Source organism: Myotis nattereri (assembly GCF_964212035.1).
Source record: "Myotis nattereri genome assembly, chromosome: 3".
In the NCBI taxonomy this organism is placed as follows: domain Eukaryota; kingdom Metazoa; phylum Chordata; class Mammalia; order Chiroptera; family Vespertilionidae; genus Myotis; species Myotis nattereri.
In genome coordinates, this window is record NC_138077.1 from 186638883 (window position 1) to 186658588 (window position 19706).

The 19706-nt window shown below is 43.8% G+C and overlaps 1 protein-coding gene across 1 annotated transcript in view; it reads right to left on the reverse strand.

Annotated features, from left to right (window-relative positions):
- The window catches only part of FOXJ3 (forkhead box J3), a 99331-nt gene that overhangs the window by 67125 nt on the left and 12500 nt on the right, over positions 1 to 19706 (reverse strand). The window contains exon 2 of the mRNA XM_081085585.1: positions 9204 to 9528. Within this exon, the coding sequence (XP_080941711.1) occupies positions 9204 to 9528 (325 nt within the window). The remainder of the gene's footprint in view (positions 1 to 9203; positions 9529 to 19706) is intronic.

The window sequence follows — 19706 nt, forward strand, 5'->3', positions numbered from 1 at the left end:
CCAGTGGTCGGCAAACTCATTAGTCAACAGAGTCAAATATCAACAGTACAACGACCGAAATTTCTTTTGAGAGCCAAATTTTTAAAACTTAAACTATATAGGTAGGTACATTGTTATTAACTTAATTAGGGTACTCCTAAGGCTTAGGAAGAGCCACACTCAAGGGGCCAAAGAGCCGAATGTGGATCGCAAGCCGCAATTTGCCGACCACAGTACTAGACATCTCCAGAAACACCTCAAATTCAACATGTTTAAAACTAAACCAATCTTTATTTCCAGTGTGATCATCTTCCCGTTTTCCCTTTTCACTGAAAGAGTTATTCACATACAAGTTTCAATCAGAAACCTCTAAGACATCCTTAACATCCTTCTTCCTTCTCACAATATATAACAAATCTGTCACCAAATCTTATTAAACCTACCTTTGATCTACCTATTGTATTCCATCTCTTCTGTTACTATCCCAGTCCAGGCACCAGTCTCACCAAATGTAGTACAACAGCTACCTAAGTGGTGCCCATCCTCCACTTCCCTCTTTTTGCCCTTCCTTCACCATTCTCCACCTTGCAGGCAATTATCTCTTCACAAAGTAAATCTGATGTTACCCTTTCACTTAAAACCTTTCAACAATTTTCCATTGCACTTAGGATAAAATCCAAAATCCTTAACAAAGCCTCCAAAGGCTCTTCATCATCTGACCCTACCTTACTGTCTATACTTATCCCCTCCAACGTTCTCTCATCTCTAGGCTTTCCATTTGTTGCTCCCTCTGCAAAGATTGCCCGCAGTCTTACTCCATCCCTTCATCTGATTGAGTCTACTTAACTTTCAATCTGTTCATGGTTTAAACAAAACTTCTTTAGGGAAATCCTTTCTGAATTTCAGATAGTATTGCATTAGGTCTCACTGAAGTTGTAACCCAGAAATCTAAATTTTGAGAACACTATACGAGATTTTTATTTTAAACTTGAGTTTAAATTGGTACCTCCAATTCAAATCAACAACTATATTCCTACCTGCATTTCTCTTCTTATACTGTAAGAGGCCTGGTTTCCCAAAACATCAATACATGTACTCATTTGTTCTACACTACCAAGTACATAAAATAGTTTCAGAATTTCTCCCAACTTCTTTTCTTAGAGTTATTGGAGATACAGACTGACTCTAGCAAAATATCACTATAAATCTACTAACTAAAGTTCATGATTTCTTGGCAATTCCTTTAATTCTTAGTATAAATCCTATGAAGGTATATAGTCAGGAAGCTCTTTCCAAAAGTGTCTTGAATTTTTTTCTTGTGATTTACATACCCATTTGATATGATGTAAGGCTTATTTGTGTCTGCTTATATTTAGTTTTAAGGTATCCTTTTCCCATCCTTTTTTTTCCTATTTACGTGTGTGTGTGTGTTTTCTTAATCCTCACCCGAGGGTATTTTTTCCATTGATTTTTAGAGAGAGCAGAAAGGAGTGAGAGAACCAGAGAGAGAGAAACATCAACGTGAGAAAGATACATCAACTGGTTGCCTCCCACACTCGCACCAACCTGGACTGGGGATTGACCCTGCAACTTGACAGCCCTTGAATGGAATCCAACCTGCAACCTTCAGTCTGCAGGCCCACGCTCTAACCACTGAGAAAAACTGGCTAGGGCACTTTTGGGTAAAACACATGGTTCCACACTCAAAACTATGTAAAAAGGTATACTTGAAATCTTAATCCCTTCTATCTCAGTTTCATCCATTCTCTAGAGCAGTGGTTCTCAACCTGTGGGTTGCGACCCCTTTGGGGGTTGAACAACCCTTTCACAGGGGTTGCCTAAGACCATTGGAAAACACATACATAATTACATATTGTTTTTGTGATTAATCACTATGCTTTAATTATGTTCAATTTGTAACAATGAAAATATATCCTGCATATCAGATATTTACATTACGATTCATAACAATAGCAAAATTACAGTTATGAAGTAGCAACGAAAATAATTTTATGGTTGGGGGTCACCACAACATGAGGAACTATATTAATGGGTCGCAGCATTAGGAAGGTTGAGAACCACTGCTCTATAGGTAACTATCCTATCCTATCTAATAAAAGAGAAACATGGTAATTAACCGTAACTTCGCTACCCTTCCCATGGGCTAATCAGCGAGATATGCAAATTAACTGCCAACCAAGATGGCGGCCGGCAGCCAGGCAGCTGAAGCAAACAGGAGGCTTGCTTGCTCCAGCGACCGAGGAAGCCAAGGTTCCCCGCCTGCCGCTGCCGGCCTCTGAGCTTGCACTCTAAGAAACAATGTTGCAATTATAGAACCTAAACAAACCCCAGAAACCTGATTTCAGCCAGCCGGCCTCAGAGCTGGAGTTGAAACAGTGTTTCAATTATAGAACCCAAACAAACCCAGATCAGCAGCCGAGGTCTCAGAGCTGGAGCCGAGCCTCAGAGCTAAAGCCGGCTCTCAGCTCCAGTGACAGCCATAGAAGGTAAATAAATCCCAGAATAAAAAAGAAAATAGAAATAAAAGAGAGGTTGGGAGCTTCAGTCACCCGCCAGCCTGAAAACGGCCCTCAGCCCCTCACCCAGACTGGCCAGGCACCCCAGTGGAGACCCCCACCCTGAAGGGTCTGTGACCAGCTGCAAACAGCCATCATCCCCTCATCCAGGCGGGCCAGGCACCCAAGCGGGACCCCCACCCTGATCCAGGACACCCTTCAGGGCAAACCAGCCAGCCCCCACCCGTGAACCAGGCCTCTATCCTATATAGTAAAAGGGTAACATGCCTCCCAGCACCGGGATCAGTGGAGCTGCGAGGCCTCCCAGCACTGGGATCAGTGAAGCCGCGAGGCCTCCTGGCCCCTGGAGCAGTGTGACAGGGGCAGCGCCCAAACCCCGATCGCCCTGCGGCTGTGTGTGTGACAGGGGGTGGCGCCTCAACCTCCCCATCGACCCTGCCTTGAGTGTGACAGGGGGCGGTGCCCCAACCCCCCAATCGGCCCTACCCTGAGCATGACTGGGGTGGCATCGCAACCTCCCGATCCGCCCTACTCTGTGCATGACAGGGGGTGGCGCCCCAACTCCCCAATCAGCCCTGCTCTGAGCCCGACCTGGGGCTGCACCTAGGGATTGGGCCTGCCCTCTACCACCTGGGAGCGGGCCTAAGCCAGCAGGTCGTTTTATCCCGAGGGGTCCCAGCTGTGAGAGGGCACAAGTGGGGCTGAGGGACACCCCCACTGCCAGTGCACAAATTTTTGTGCACTGGGCCTCTAGTCATACATAATAAAAGCCTAATATGCAAATCGACCAAACCATGGAATGACTGGTGGAATGACCAATCACTATGATGCGCACTGACCACCAGGGGGTAGACACTCAACACAGGAGCTGTCCCAGCCCCCAGGCCAGCCAAGGCATATGCCAGTGGCCTCTCCCCCCACCCCCCATCACCCCACCAGTCGCCTCCCACAGAGGGATGCAACAGGCGGCAGCAGCAGGGGACGGGGCTGGCAAGTGGGTTGCACCAGGCCGGCCAAGGCAGGTGCCAGCAGGGGCCCCCTCAAATGCCCTGCTGGTTGCCCCACAGATCAGCCCTGATTGCAGGCCAGGCCTTGGGACCCTACTCATGCAAGAATTTTGTGCACCGGGCCTCTAGTGTTTGTTTCTCATTTATCATTCTTGTTTCTTTTTTTATAACAATAAACAAATACATATTTTTATTTTTCCCGCACATAAAAAATAGCATAATACACCCTCACATACACATAACACTCTTGTATTTTTCTTTTTATTACCCTATTAGGGGCCCGGTGCACGAAATTCGTGCACTGGGTGTATGTGTGGGGGGGGGGGTGTCCCTCAGCCCAGCCTGCCCCCTCTCACATACTGGGAGACCTCAGGCGTTGACCCCCATCACCCTCCAATCACAGGATCGGCCCCTTGCCCAGGCCTGACGCCTCTGACAGAGGCGTCAGGCCTGGGCAGGGGACCCTCATTTCCCCCCATCACTGGTTCTGCCCCCAGCCCAGGCCTGATGCCTCTGGCCCAGGAATCATGCCTGGGAAGGGGACCCCCATCTCCCTCTGATCGCTTGCTCCACCCCCCGCCCAAGCCTGACGCCTCTGACCCAGGCTTCAGGCCTGGGCAAGGGGACCATCATATCCCCCCAATCCCCAGCTCAGCCCCCTGCCCAGGCCTGATGCCTCGGCCAGAGGAGTTGACCCTCATCACCCTCCGATCACCAATCACCGGATCGGCCCCTTGACCAGGCCTGAGGCCTCTGGCAGAGGTGTCAGGCCTGGGCAGGGGATCCCCAGCTCCCCGCGGTTGCAGGCTCCGCCCCTGCCCAGGCCTAACGCCTCTGGCCTAGGCGTCTGGCTCGGGCAGCGGGAACCCGCAGCTGCAGCGGCCCCGCGATCGTGGGCTCCGCTTTAGGCCCAGGCAAGGGACCCCTAGCTCCCGGGACTGCCAGCTTCGACCGTGTCCAGCTCCCATCACTGGCTCCACCCCTACTTCCTGCTATCACTGCCAGGGCGACAAAGGTGCCTGATTCTCCGATCATGGCTGGGGGGCAGGGCAAAGGCGGCCCCAGGGCCGCCTTTTCCCTGCCCCCCAGCTCTTAGCTCCCCCCTGGGTTTCAGATCACTGTCAGTGGCAGGGGGCTTCTTCCTGCTTTCCCTTTCACCTCCCTGCATTGTGCCTACATATGCAAATTTACCGCCATCTTGTTGGCAGTTAACTGCCAATCTTAGTTGGCAGTTAACTGCCAATCTTAGTTGGCAGTTAATTTGCATATAGCCCTGATTAGCCAATGAAAAGGGTATCGTCGTACGCCAATTACCATTTTTCTCTTTTATTAGTGTAGATTAGTGTAGATACTCCAGTAACATAATAGGTTAATTTTCTTTAGTAAGGTGAATAGCACCAAAACTTAAATTCCTTTGCATATAGTTCAGATTATAAAATCATTTAATCATGGAAAATTCAGAGAATGTTTTTTAGACTCTTATGAGTAATTTCCCTTCAATGGCCTGACAGAAAATGAAAGGGAGTTTTACCTAAATATTAAAATTCTATTTCAATCCTTTTGCGTGACCATGAGCACATTTCCTCCTCTGGGTGACTTCAGTTGGCTCTACATTTCTGGAAAGATGATTGACAGCTACTTTAGGATCATTCTTAGCTTACTTCAACCAATACAAACTAAATGATTTCCCACTTTCCCCTAACCCATCTCCTCCATAACTAAAGAAGATACAGTGAGTAGCAGATTGTAGGAGTGTGCTAAACAATCTAAGGACAAAGAACAGAAAGTAAAACCTGAAAAAAGAGATAGGACCTGAACAAAGGAGGAAGAAAACAAGTTTCCATTTGTCTACCTTTGAAATGCTCAAAATACTTTAATGTTTACAAAAATAAATTTAAAACTGATCATGGAAAGTTCTAGGCACCTAAAATTGGGTGGAAGAAACTTTTCTTAAAAAATACATTTTTATTGATTTTAGAGGAGAAAGAAAGAGATAGAAACATCGATGAGAAACATCAACATGGATCAGCTGCCTCCTGCATAAACCCCCTACTGGGGGTCAAGCCTGCAACCCAGCCCTGATAGGGAATCAAACCTGTGACCTTTTGGTACATGGGTCAACGCTCAACCACTAAACCACACCAGCCAGGCTGGAAGAAACTTTTTAAAAGAATAATTATGAAACACATATCTCTGAAAATATTAAAGGTCTACCTAAAGCAACAGAATGGACAAAATAATCTCTCTAGTGTATCTTTTAGTTCTAAAAGCAACATCAGCCCTATCCGGTTTGGCTCAGTGGATAGAGTGTTGGCCTGCGGACTTAGGGGTCCCAGGTTCCACTCCGGTCAAGGGCATGTACCTTGGTTGTGGGCACATCCCCAGTCGGGGGTATGCAGGAGGCAGCTGATCGATGTTTCTCTCTCATTGATGTTTCTAACTCTGACCCTCTCCCTTCCTTTCTGTAAAAAATCAATAAATTAAAAAAAAAAAAAAAAGCAACATCATCCTTCTCCATCCACTCCCATTTCTCCTCTTTTAACCTTCTTTTCGTCATTGTATCTAAATCATGCATGTACCAACTGAAATTGTATCACTACTTCTAACCCAGTTTCATACCATGATTTGGGCTGAGCAGAACCAAAAATTCAGTAGACTGGATTTGGCTATCTCAGGTGGACTTACACTTCAGCAGAAGCTGAGGTAAGACAGGTAAATGAGATATATAACCGAACTTGATGTACTACTCGAGGCCTGGTGCACAGATTCATGCACCACTGGGGTCCTCGGGCCTGACATGTGGGGATCGGGCTGAAACTGGCTTTCCGACATCCCCCAAGGGGTCCTGGATTATAGGAGGGCACAGGCCAGGCCAAGGGACCCCACTGGTGCACGATCCGGGTGGCGGAGGGACAGCAGGAGGGCTCCAGGGCATGTCCAGCCCATCTCACCCAGTCCCAATCAGCCAGACCCCAGCAGTAAGCTAACCTACCAGTGGTCAGTACACATCATAGCAAGTGGTCGAACGGTCAGACACTTAGCATATTAGGCTTTTATTATATAGGACAGGATTACCTACCAAATTTGGATCAAGCTCTCCGGCTCGGCATTTACGAACTCATGGGATTGATACCTTCTGGCTCCATCCCAACTCTTCTGTTCTCTACTAAGAACCCCTACAATTGTTTCCTGGAAGCTATTAAAAAGACCTCCCCAGCACTAGCTGGTTTTGCTCAGTGGATAGAGCGTCAGTCTGCGAACTGAAAGGTCCCAGGTTCGATTCCAGTCAAGGGCACATGCCTGGGTTGTGGGCTTGATCCCCAGTGGGGGACTTGCAGGAGGCAGCCGATCCATGATTCTCTCTCATCATGGATGTTTCTATCTCTCTCTCCCTCTTCCTTCCTCTCTGAAATCAATAAAAACATATTTAAAAAATAAAATAAAAGCCCTGACCGGTTTGGCTCAGTGGATAGAGCGTCGGCCTGCGGACTGAAGGGTCCCAGGTTCGATTCCGGTCAGGGCATGTACCTTGGTTGTGGGCACTTCCCCAGTAGGGGGTGTTCAAGAGGCAGCTGATCGATGTTTCTCAACGATGTTTCTAACTCTCTATCCGTCTCCCTTCCTCTCTGTAAAAAATCAATAAAATATATTTTTTTAAAAAATAAATAAAATAAAAAATAAAAAGACCTCCCCAAATCATAGTCTTCTTCAAAATATAGTTAAATTCCATTTCCTCAATAGTTTTCTAATGTCTCTCCCTTCCTAGTACTCTCATAGCACTTAAGCTTTGTGCCACTCAATTCATAACCTCATCATACTTCCCATAAGCTCTTCTAAATTCTCACAGCAATTATCAACTACACCCTTTATTTAATACTTTCATTGGGTGTTTTTATGGCTTACACACAGTAGGTGTGCTCAATTATTCAACTCTTTAAAGCACAGCATTCTACATTTCTCAATTTGCCCTAGCGGGTTTGGCTCAGTGGATAGAGGACCGGCCTGTGGACCAAAGGGTCCTGGGTTCGATTCCATTCAAGGGCACATACCTTGGTTGTGGCTCCTCCCCAGCCCAGGCCCTGGTCATGAGGCAACCAATCAAAGTGTTTCTCTCATACATATGTTTCTGTCTTTCCCTCTCTCTTCCACTCCCTCTAAAAGATAAATGGAAAAGGCGCCAACCTGTAAGAGCTATGAATGGCCAAAGCTGTAACAATTTGAGCAACAATGACAGTACAAATAATAAAATATCCATCAAAGCATAATATTACAAATGATTAAATAAATAAGTAAATACAAGGGAAAGAAAAGGCAACACTTCCTCACAGAAGAATCCCAATTAATAAGTGTATAAGGAATAAAGAAAAAAAGAAAATCACCACTAAAAAACAAAAACTGCTATAGATATGATCCACCAATAAATGCTAAAATTAATGAGCAATAGTTTAAGAAAAAACAGGATACTTGAATGCCCTCAAAATATTTCCCCAAAACATCTTATAATTTACAAAGTAAGAAACAGTAATTTTATAGTTGAGAAACCTGGCACATACCACGTTAACCAAAGAATCAAGGTTAACATTACCAGCAATAAGACATGGTGACATCAAGTACCCCTGATACCATATACAAACAAGGACACATCACCTTTGCATTATTCTGCCCCAAAATACATTATCTCACTCTAATTATGAGAAAACATCAGACAATTCCAAACTGAGAATTACTGTCCAAAGTACCTGATAAGTAAGTACTCTTCAAAAGTGTCAAAGGTCGTAAAAACAAGAAAAGATTGATGAACTGTTACAAATTGGAGGAGACAAAGGAGACATAACAACTAAATGAAATGTGGGATCCTGGAACATAAAAGAACGTTAGTGGAAAAACTAATAAAATGTGAATAAACTCTGTTTACTTAGTAGTTAAAAGTACTGTTTTAGTCAAAAGTATTGTACCAATATTAATTTCTTAGTTTTGATCACTGTACTGTGGTTATAAAAGATATTAATATAGAGTGTGAAGGACATATGGAAACCCTTTGTAATAATTATGTAACTCTTCTATAAATCTAAAATTCTTTCAAAATAAAAATATTTTGAAAAATCTTGGATGATAAAAACAGTACTAATTGCAATGCTACATTAATTTTTTTTATATGTATATTTTATTGATTTTTTACAGAGAGGAAGGGAGAGAGATAGAGAGTTAGAAACATCGATGAGAGAGAAACATCGATCAGCTGCCTCCTGCACATCTCCTACTGGGGATGTGCCCGCAACCCAGGTACATGCCCTTGACCAGAATCGAACCTGGGACCCTTCAGTCCGCAGGCCGATGCTCTATCCACTGAGCTAAACCGGTTTCGGCAATGCTACATTATTTTATTTTACCTTAGGCTCACTGTCAACTTACCCGAACTATATTGTTTTCCAGTGAATGCTACATTATCTCTGCTCTTATTTTATGCTGAGTCAGTAATATAATAAAGCTATAACAAACCAATATTCTACCAAAAAGATATTCACTAACTAAAAACACTTAATGTCCTTTGATACCCTAAAAATGACTAGTAATTAGAATTTCATCTTCAAATATAAGCCTACACAGAGCTTTATCTTAAAGAGAAGCCAATATTATTATTGCTTATAGCATAAAAATATAAATTTAAAAAAATCCTTACCTTCCAACCACTGCCAGCCTCTCTATAATATGGGAAGTTATCACAAATCCACTGGTAAATCTCACTTAGGGTCATTTTCTTTTTGGGTGAGCTATTAATGGCAAATGTAATGAGGCTGGCATAACTGTAAGGAGGTTTCCCATCTTTGTGCTGTTGGACTTCTTCCTGGTCCAGAGTTGTATTTGGGTCAAGGAGCGCATTCTTCTTGGAAATTCCTGTTCCATGTGCATTTTGTGTTGCATCAGATTTTTGAATGGCTGCTCTCATGGTGAGCTGTGGTAACCAGTCCATAGATGTTAGGCTGCTCTCCAATTCAGATGTCATCCTGAAGGTAAATAGACTCCTTAGTCAGTATCAAGGAAAGAACCCCTGCTTCTCAAAATATCCAATATTCACAAATCTAGGAGTTCCAAAGTGAGGGAAAGCCTGAGTTAAATCTGGAGGGAAAAGATTGAATATGTTAATAACCAAACCAAATATTTAAGAGATCAACATTTCCAATCTTTTTTCTTACTTTTATCCTCTTCAAAACACAACAAATTTGATTTTAAAATGTTTAAGATACAGCACAATATGTAAACACAGAGTGATTCTGATGCCATCCTTTACTCACCAACAATAAGGGCCCTTTAAAAACTGTACATTTGGTATTTCTTTTACACAAATTTTAAGGAAGTCATACAAACAAAGTAGAAGCAAGAGGTCAGAAAAGTACCTAAGAAATAGGCTCAGGAATTTGCACAGAGAAAATAAGGTAGAGCTGAGCAGGTAAAAGATAAAAAGAGTAAAGAAGGGTAGACAGGAATATCAAAGAGACAGACTAGCTGGGGGCGTTGACAGTAAAGAAGAATGCAAACTCAAGGACAATGATGAACAGGAGAAAAGGAGGATAGACAGGACCAGGCAGTATCTTTTAAAATGAACAAATCAAGGAACAAGTTTAAGAAAACTAACTGAAGATCTGGGAACATTAAATATAAGACATTAAATCATATAAATGGACAGCAAGAAAAGCAGCATTAAAAGCTCAAGAATAGGTTTAATCTAAACATCCAGTGATCTGGATTCTGTAATGTATTTCACTCCAAAGCTGAAAATTTTAGATCATTATAATCCAAAGAAAGAAAAAAGAAAAACAAAATCTGACAGGTTAACACATTCTGGAGAGGAAGCTCTTCTAGGAATTAAAAGTACAGGGGGGAAAAAAGCATGACACTTCACAATGGAATTGCTAACTTTCAGCAGAACGTACCAACTTTTCTATCCTGGGATCAAAGAAGCAAGAATAGTGACTCTGACTATAAAGTAAAGAAGAATGAAAAGCTTCTAAATTATATCAAAATATCGGGGAAAAAGAGAACAAAGTAAGAAACTTAAAGTGCCTCATTGAAAAGAAAAAAATGTGTGGCTAAGTCCATCCCAAGTGATTGCAGATAAAAAGCAACGGGGTATGCACTTAGGATCTGAACTTCTGGGAGAACTGATAAAGAATACAGGCTCTTGAGTCAGGCAGACTAGAGTTCAAGTACTGATTCTACCAGTTACTTGCTATGGGACCATGAAAATGCTAATATTTCTAAACTCCAGCTTTCTCATCTATAAAATGAAAAAATAGTAGCTACAGTTAAAATATTACTTTGAGAATGAAACATGGTAACATAAGCACCAAAGAAACATTCAATAAGTGCTAGCTATTATAGGAGTATCTTGGGAGGGTACTAATGCCCTATAAAGTAACCAGGATTAAGCACTAGCTATTATAAACAACCATGAGGATTATATCTGCATTGCCAGTAGAATCCTATTATATACTAGAGGCCTAGTGCACAAAATTCATGCACAGGTACGGTCCCTAGGTCTGGCCTATGATCAGAGCCAATCTTCCCCAGCTGCTGGCAGTCGGCCCCATCCCCTGCCGCAAACACGAATCACTCTCTGTGTGTGGGGCCCCACTCACTCACACCCGCCTTGGCCTGGCGCCACCCGCATCCTCCACCACCCACCCCTGGTTTCCCATTCCCCATCGGCCAATCGGAGACTGCCGGCAGGCGGGGAGGGACCAAGAGGTTGGCCAGCAGGACCCAATCGGGCAATTGGGACTGCAAGAAACTCCTGCATTGAGCTTCTGCCCCCTGGTAGTCAGTGGACATCATAGCAACCGGTCAACTGACTGCCTCCTGGTGATCAGTGCACGTCAAACCCAGCAGTTGAGCAGCCTTAGCATATCATTAGCATATTATGTTTTGATTGGTTGAACTGACGACTGAACACTTAGCATATTAGGCTTTTATTATATAGGACTAGAGGCCCAGTGCACAGAAATTTGTGCACTCGGGGGGGAGGGGTTCCCTCAGCCCGGCCTGTGCCCTCTCGCAGTCTGGGACCCCTCGGGAGATAACGACCTGCTGGCTTAGGCCTGCTCCTGGGTGGCAGAGGGCAGGCCCAATCCCTAGGTGCAGCCCCAGGTCGGGCTCAGAGCAGGGCCGATTGGGGAGTTGGGGCGCCACACCCTGTCATGCACAGAGCAAGGCGGATCGGGAGGTTGCGATGCCACCCTCAGTCACACTCAGGGTAGGGCCGATTGGGGGGGGTTGGGGCGCCGCCCCGTCACACTCAAGGCAGGGTCGATGGGGAGGTTGCAGCGCCACCCCTTGTCATGTACAGAGCAGGGCCAATCAGGGGGTTGGGGCACTGCCCCCCGTCACCCACAGAGCAGGGCCGATCAGGGGGTTGGAGCGCCACCACTCTCACACTCAGGGCAGGGCCAATGGGGAGGTTATGGCTCTACCCCATCACACACAGAGCCGGGCCCGTGGGGCGGGGGGGATTGGGGCGCCTCACCCTGTCACACACAGAGCAGGGCCGATCAGGGGGTTGGGGTGCTGCACCCTGTCACACACAGAGCCGCAGGGCAATCAGGGGGTTGGGGAGCTCCCCCCTATCAGGCACAGAGCAGGGCTGATCAGGTGGTTGGGGCGCCTTCCCCTGTCACGAACAGAGCAGGGCGGATAGGGAGATTGTGGCCCCGCCCCCTGTCACACACAGAGCCGCAGGGCGATCAGGGGGTTTGGGTGCTGCCCCCTGTCACACTGATTCCGGTGCCGGGAGGCCTCACGGCTCCGCTGATCCCGGTGCTGGGAGGTATGTTACCCTTTTACTACATAGGATAGAGGCCTGGTACATGGGTGGGGCCGGCTGGTTTGCCCTGAAGGGTGTCCTGGATCAGGGTGGGGGTCCCCACTGGGGTGCCTGGCCAGCCTGGGTGAGGGGAAGATGGCTGTTTGCAGCTGGTCACACATCCTTCAGGGTGGGGGTCCCCACTGGGGTGCCTGGCCAGCCTGGGTGAGGGGCTGAGGGCTGTTTTCAGGCTGGCAGGTGACGGAAGCTCCCAACCACTTTTTTTCTTTTTTTTTCTTTTTTATTCTGGGCCAGCTTTAGCTTTGAGGCTTGGCTCCAGCTCTTAGGCCTCCGCTGCTTAAAGTGGTTTCTGGCCTTTGTTTACAATGTTGCGATCCTGCTGGCTGAAGCCCGGCAGGTTTCTAGGGTTTTGTTTAGCTTCTATATTTGTTACATAGTTGCTTAGAGTTGCAGGTCAGAGGCCGGCAAGGCAGGTGGGGAACGTTGCAGTCCTCCGTCACTGAAGCAAGCAAGCCTCATGTTCAGTTTAAGCTGCCTGGCTGCCGGTCGCCATCTTGGCTGGCAGTTAATTTGCATATCACCCTGATTAGCCAATGGGAAGGGTAGCGGTTGTACGCTAATTACCATGTTTCTCTTTTATTAGATAGGATATGTAAGGGCTATGCTACAGTAAGATTTTATACACACTCACACAAACACACACACACACACACACACACACGAAGTATCATTAAATTCCTGCCATCTAAGAACACAAAGGCCAATCAGGAAGGTCAAACACAAGAAAGAGCTAATTTTTTAAATATATTTTTATTGATATCAGAGAGGGAGAAGGAGAGAGTGAAACATCAGTGATGAAAGAGAATCACTGATCAGCTGGTTGTCTCCTGCACGCCCCACACTGGGGACCGAGCCTGCAACTCGGGCATGTGCCCTTGACTGGAATCAAATCCGAGACCCTTCAGTCCACAGGCTGATGCTCTATCCACTGAGCCAAACCAGCTAGGGCTAAAACAATTTTTAAAAAAGAGTACAAAGCTGAGCTCTTTGTGCTGCAATGATTCAGAAAAGGGAGGGGACAACAATGACTGAAGCCTTAAGAGGTAGAGAAGGAAGAAGTTGAGCTAAAACTTGAAGTTAAGATCTAAATAGGCTGGAAAGATGATGCCTAATTATCAAAGACATCATGAGGAAGAATTATTCCATTGTTGTGCTTATTTTCATCAGTTTTGCTAGTGTAGATCTGAAGTTCACTACAAAATCTCCTTTAAATCTAGACTCTGAAAAACTTGGGCTTCTGTTTGTAGTTCATTAAATTTTATATATTTTTGGTGGGGAAGTAAAAAAGTGCCTCCATTGTTGATGCTTAGGCTAGTCACAAAAAATGGCCATTAGATTTGCCCAGATCAGTAACTTTAGAAAAAAAACCTCTTAGTGGAATAGACATGACAGAAGTCCACTTGTATAAAAGAACAGATGGTAGTAAATTTTAAAAGAGCATGAGAGGTTATGAAAATCTGGTTAAGAAATGTCAGGCCTTCATTACCTCCTCATTCCAAAATCTTCCTAGCTGGCCTCCTAGATAATGATTTCTCAACACTCCTCCCTGCTAGTCATCTCCAGAGTTATGCATATACTCCAAGAGAAATTTGTCAGTATTGTTTTTCATGTTACCGTGCCAAAAAACTTTCAATTGTTCTTTCTCCTATTATACATTCCAAATTGGCAGGAGGGGGAATAGGGACCTCAACTCTTCATTTTCAACTATCACGCTGTTTTATATGTATAACTAGAAGCCCGATGCACATAATTCATGCATGAGGAGGGTCCCTAGGCCTGGCCGGAGATCAGGGCCGATCTGTGGGGTGACTGGCAGGGCAATCGGGGGCCCCTGCTGGCACCCACCTTGGCTGGCCTGGGGTCCGTGGGCTGGAGGCAGCTCCTTTGGTGAGCGTCTGCCCCCTGGTGGTCAGTGCGCGTCATAGCGGCCGGTTGTTCCACCAGTTATTCCACCATTCGGTTGATTTGCCTATTAGGCATTTATTATACTAGAGGCCTGATACACGAAATTCATGCATGGGAGGGGGGTTTCCCTCAGCCCAGCCTGCACCCTCTCCAATCTGGGGCCCCTCGGGGAATATCCAACTGCCAGTTTCAGGCCTAAACCAGCAGTCGGACATCCTTCTCACAATCCAGGACTGCTGGCTTGTAACCGCTTGCCTGCCTGATTGCCCCCTAACCACTCCCCTGCTGGCCCAATCGCCCCCAACTGCCCTCCCCTGCCAACCTGATCATCCCCAACTGCCCTCCCCTGCCAACCTGGTTGCACCCAACTGCCCTCCCCTTCAGGCCTGGTTGCCCCCAACTGCCCTCCCCTGCCAGCCTGATCACCCACAACTGCCCTCCCCTGTTGGCCATCTTGTGGCAGCCATCTTGTGATGACGGGGGGTGGCCATCTTGTGACAACGTCACGCGACGCCACCTAGGCTTTTATTATGTAGGATAGGAGGATTGCATCATAGGCTTAAGCTTTCTACCCTCACTCCCTCTTCCTGCACCCTCCTCATTAAAGATAGTAACCATTCACTAGTTCAGTGATGGCAAACCTATGACACACGTGTCAGAGGTGACACGCAAACTCATTTTTTTGGTTGACTTTTCTTTGTTAAATGGCATTTAAATATATAAAATAAATATCAAAAATATAAGTCTTTGTTTTACTATGGTTGCAAATATTAAAAAATTTCTATATGTGACATGGCACCAAAGTTAAGTTAGGGTTTTTCAAAATGTTGACACACTGAGATCAAAAGGTTTGCCATCACTGCACTAGTTCTTCATATACTATTTAGCACTATATAGGTACATGTTATCTAAAATATATTTATTTTTTAAATATATTTTTATTGATTTCAGGCAGAAAGGATAAGGGAGAGAGAGATAGAAAAGAAACATCAAGAATAAGAGAGAATCATTGATCGGCTGCCTCCTGCACACCTCCTACTGGGGATAAAGCCTGCAACCTTGACATGTGCCCTGACTGGGAATCAAACAATGACCTCCTGGTTCATAGGCCAATGCTCAACCACTGACCCACACCAGCCGAGCTCTGAAAAATATTTAGATAAGGAATAAAAGTATTCCTTTCTAAAATGCTATTTTCCTCTTATTCTGCCTAGCTGGCTTTTATTTTTCCTTCAAGACTAATCCCCAAACATTTCCCCCTCCAGAAAAATCTGGTCAATTCACTCTTCCCATCCTTTACCTCCTAAATTGACCTAGATCCTGCTCCCATAGAATATAAATACCTCTATCACAGGGCTTATAAAGAATTATAATTATCTTTACCTATCTTTCTCCCATGAGACCATAAACTCCTTGGAAGATACGCTCTTATTCTTTTCTTTCTCCTCAATGCCTACTAACATAGTAGGTAAAAGATCAAAAATGGTTAAGTGATTAAAATAGTGACTATCCAATGAACATGGGGTGTGCTCCTCCCCAAATAAGTGAGACCTTGCACATTTAAAAGCTAAAAGGAAGAGGTGAAAGAAAAGAGGACTCAACAGCATGAAGTAAGGATAAGCATAGGATCTAAATCCTTTATGAATTGAAAAAAAAAAGTATAACTCAGGACACAGATTGACAAATAGCAAGTATTATACAGGAACATAGTTCTACTTAAATAGCAGAGAAAAATAAAAAGATGGAGACAAAAAGATAACGTTACTTGTGGGAGAAAGCAAACTTATATTCAAAGTTCTTAAATCTATGATGGTATCTGTTGCTTAAAAGAAGTTCCATGAGGAATTTTTTCTGCTTAAAATGAAAAGGTAAAAGAGCATCAAGATATAAGAACTCAACATTAAGTCATTACACAGGGAGAGGAGAGAGGGTTCTAATTCCACTCTGTGAAACACTGTCTCTGATATGACCCCAAATATGCTTTTTAGCAAATACTTTAGCACATTGCTTGGCCTCTCTCAGCAACTTCCCTGACTCACAAGGAGTAGCCACGGCTTATTATTAAGGATGTTTTCAAACATAGGGAAATGGGTAGATATTGTTAGCTCCCTAGATGGAGTTAAGAGAAAGACATCAAGGAAAATAAAAGAAATAAGAATAATAAAGGTAATGAAGTTGTTGACCTAGATGTTCCTGAATCCTCACACTCAATTCCAGATATCTTAAGGCTTGGCAACATGTGAGAAATTGAGCTGAGAACTCAAAGGAAATCCTTGTAATTAGCACAGCAGGAATTCTGGTCACATGCATTTCAGGAGATTTATACATACTTTTAATATATACATATTTTTATACAATATATATAACTTTTATTACAGCATCTCAGCACTCAAGGCAACTAGAAGCAAGGTATGTGGCAAAGGCTACTAATTGCCTAATCTGTTTTTAAAAACACCTAATATCTGTTTTTACCTCTTTCTCAGGAATACCACCTCAATTTTATTACAGATGGTATTGCGCCTTCTGCCCTTCCTGCTTTCCGAAATGTGGACACAAAAGTTGTTGCTCCGCCCTAACCATTTTGGCTCAGTGGATAGAGCATCGGCCTGCGGACTGAAAGGTCCCAGGTTCGATTCTAGTCAAGGGCATGTACCTTGGATGCAGGCATATCCCCAGAGGGGGGTGTACAGGAGGCAGCTGTTCAATGTTTCTCTCTCATCGATGTTTCTAATTCTCTATCCCTCGCCTTTCCTCTCTGTAAAAAATCAATAAAATATATATTTTTTTAAAAATCAAAAGTTGTTGCTCCAACAGTTACCTTGGATTATAAGGTGACATTTGAGAATGGAAGCCACACACTGAGGATTTGGAAGCAGAGATAAGGAATCTTGGTCCCTGGTTTTTGTGTGAAGCAATTATGAAGCTGTCATCCTAGCCCTGAAGTACCTACCGTCTAGACCAGTGGTTCTCAACCTTCTGGCCCTTTAAATACAGTTCCTCATGTTGTGACCCAACCATAAAATTATTTTTGTTGTTACTTCATAACTGTAATGTAAATATCTGATATGCAGGATGGTTTTAGGTGACCCCTGTGAAAGGGTCGATCGACCGCCAAAGGGGTCACGACCCACAGGTTGAGAACCGCTGGTCTAGACTTTTTATATGGTGAGGTACTATAAATCTCTATCAGTGGATGAATGCAATTCCTAACAAACATGAAATTGGGCACATGCAAGTGGGGTGATACAAGTAATAGAACCTCATATACGATATTCTCTTAAGGGAAGAGTGGATAAGGCAAACATTAAGAATTCTGATAGCACAGGTTAGAAAGCTGGAGACACTTATTAAACAGTGATGAAGAATTTGATCAAACTGTCATCCATAGAGGCTGGCAAGCAAACCATATGCCAACCAAGACTACAGCAAGAAGAGAAATGTAGGGAAAATTTAGAATGTTGGCATGTGTTAGCTCCTTGCCACTTAAAGTCCAAGAGAGAAATAAACTTCAATTAGAGTTGCAAGCAGAGATAGAGAAAATGCCAAGTGAGGTACTCCCTGCCTATAGTCTGCAATTTAAGCTAAGAGTCCTATTATTTGAAGCCTTGCATGGTTGAAAAAACATCAACTGCTTCTGAAGTAGCAAACTAAAGTAACTGAGTACTAGCTGCAAAACTGCAGACTTAGCAGTAGAGAAGACTGGTACTTTGCCACACAAAAGCAATGTTTTAAGGGTGTTTGTCTTTCCACCCAAAACTATTGTTTCAAATAGCCTCACAGAGCCATCATTCCCTCAGGAGCTAAAAGAGGCCAATGAACTTGGATGGAGACAATAAATTCATTATCCCCCACTAACTTGTAACTGAAATTTAGCATGTCCTTTAATTATGAAAGTAGACACCAAATCACTAACAGTACCATTAACAGTACCTGTGATTTTGCCATCAATAAAAATCACAAAAATATTTATATCAAATGACAAATGTCACAGAAGCTCAAATTTTTATTTAAACTCATCAACTACTTCAGAATTATAAATGCATTAGACTTGCCCCTAGATCGTTTTTATTTCATGTGTTACTTTAAGGCAGCAAGTGGGGAACATCCATGTGTGGGCCATATAATGCCTACGAAATCATTTGGTCTGGCCTTACGAAGGCATTAGGGGTGAGTTAATTAAATGTCTGACCAAATATAGCAGGCTAATTTTTAAGTGGATAATTTTGTATGATCCAAGAATGATGTTATAAATATCCAAATGGCCCTTGGAAGAAAAAAAGGTTCCCCACCGCTAAAGAAACATCTAGCCCAGCCAGTATGCCTCAGTGGTTCAATTCCCAGTCAGGGCAGATGCCCAGGTTGCAGGCTCAATTCCCTATAGGGGGTATACAGGAGGCAGCTGATCAATGTTTCTCTCTCATTGGTGTTTCTATCTCTCTATCCCCCTCCTTTCCTCTCTCTCTCTCACTAAAAAAAAAAAAAAAAAAATTATAAAAACGTTTTTAAAAAATTTAAAGGCATATCTATTTCTATGTTACCAAGTTAATATTTTGCTAGCCATATTTCAATATAAATTATTTTCCTTTGTAATCTTAAATATTGTTTTATGAATTTTGAGACACTATTCTGAGAAGAGTCCACAGGTTTCACCAGACTGTTGAAGAGGTACCAAAACAGGGTTAGAAATCCCTAGGATAAGCAGAGCACAAAGCAAAGGGTCTTCACATTATGTTTGGGCAGGTCCTTTGGCTCAAAAAAGCCAAAAGTCTAGAAACTAAGTTTTTAAAGATAACTGTATGGAGGGGTGGGAAAGACAAAGAATCTAGACTGCAAAAGCCTCTTAAGTTTATAAAATAATACCCATCAACAAGCTCATAAACAAGAACTAAGCTATAAAAGCTATACATTTCCCAGAAAGGGCATTTTCACCAATACCTATCTCAGATGTAGCCCTGGAGGATACTGCATAAGGTAAACCTTTTAGAAGACACAGGGAACAATGAAGGCCACACCAAAGAGCAGAATCAAGGAGCTTTTTACACTGTCAGGAAGTCTCTGCCACTCCTACCCCGTAGGATTTTATAATCGATATGGACTAGTGACTTACTGAGTGTTTCCTATTACCACCTTTTCTATGTTTACTACTGTTATCCTATTCCTTCTCCACCACTATATACTAGGTATGTAAAGTGCAGGCTCGGTTTGCAGGTCTTTGAACAAGCAGCCACTCTGGGATCTAATGAAAGGGACTGCATCCAGAGAGCCTGACTTTTCAGCTAGATATAATAACTGGGTTATCTCTTTTTGGAAAAAGAACGAGTTCTATATATAAGAAGAGTACATGTGGATATTTGGGCACCCAAAGGGGCAGACAGATAAGGTGAACACCTAAAAATAAAT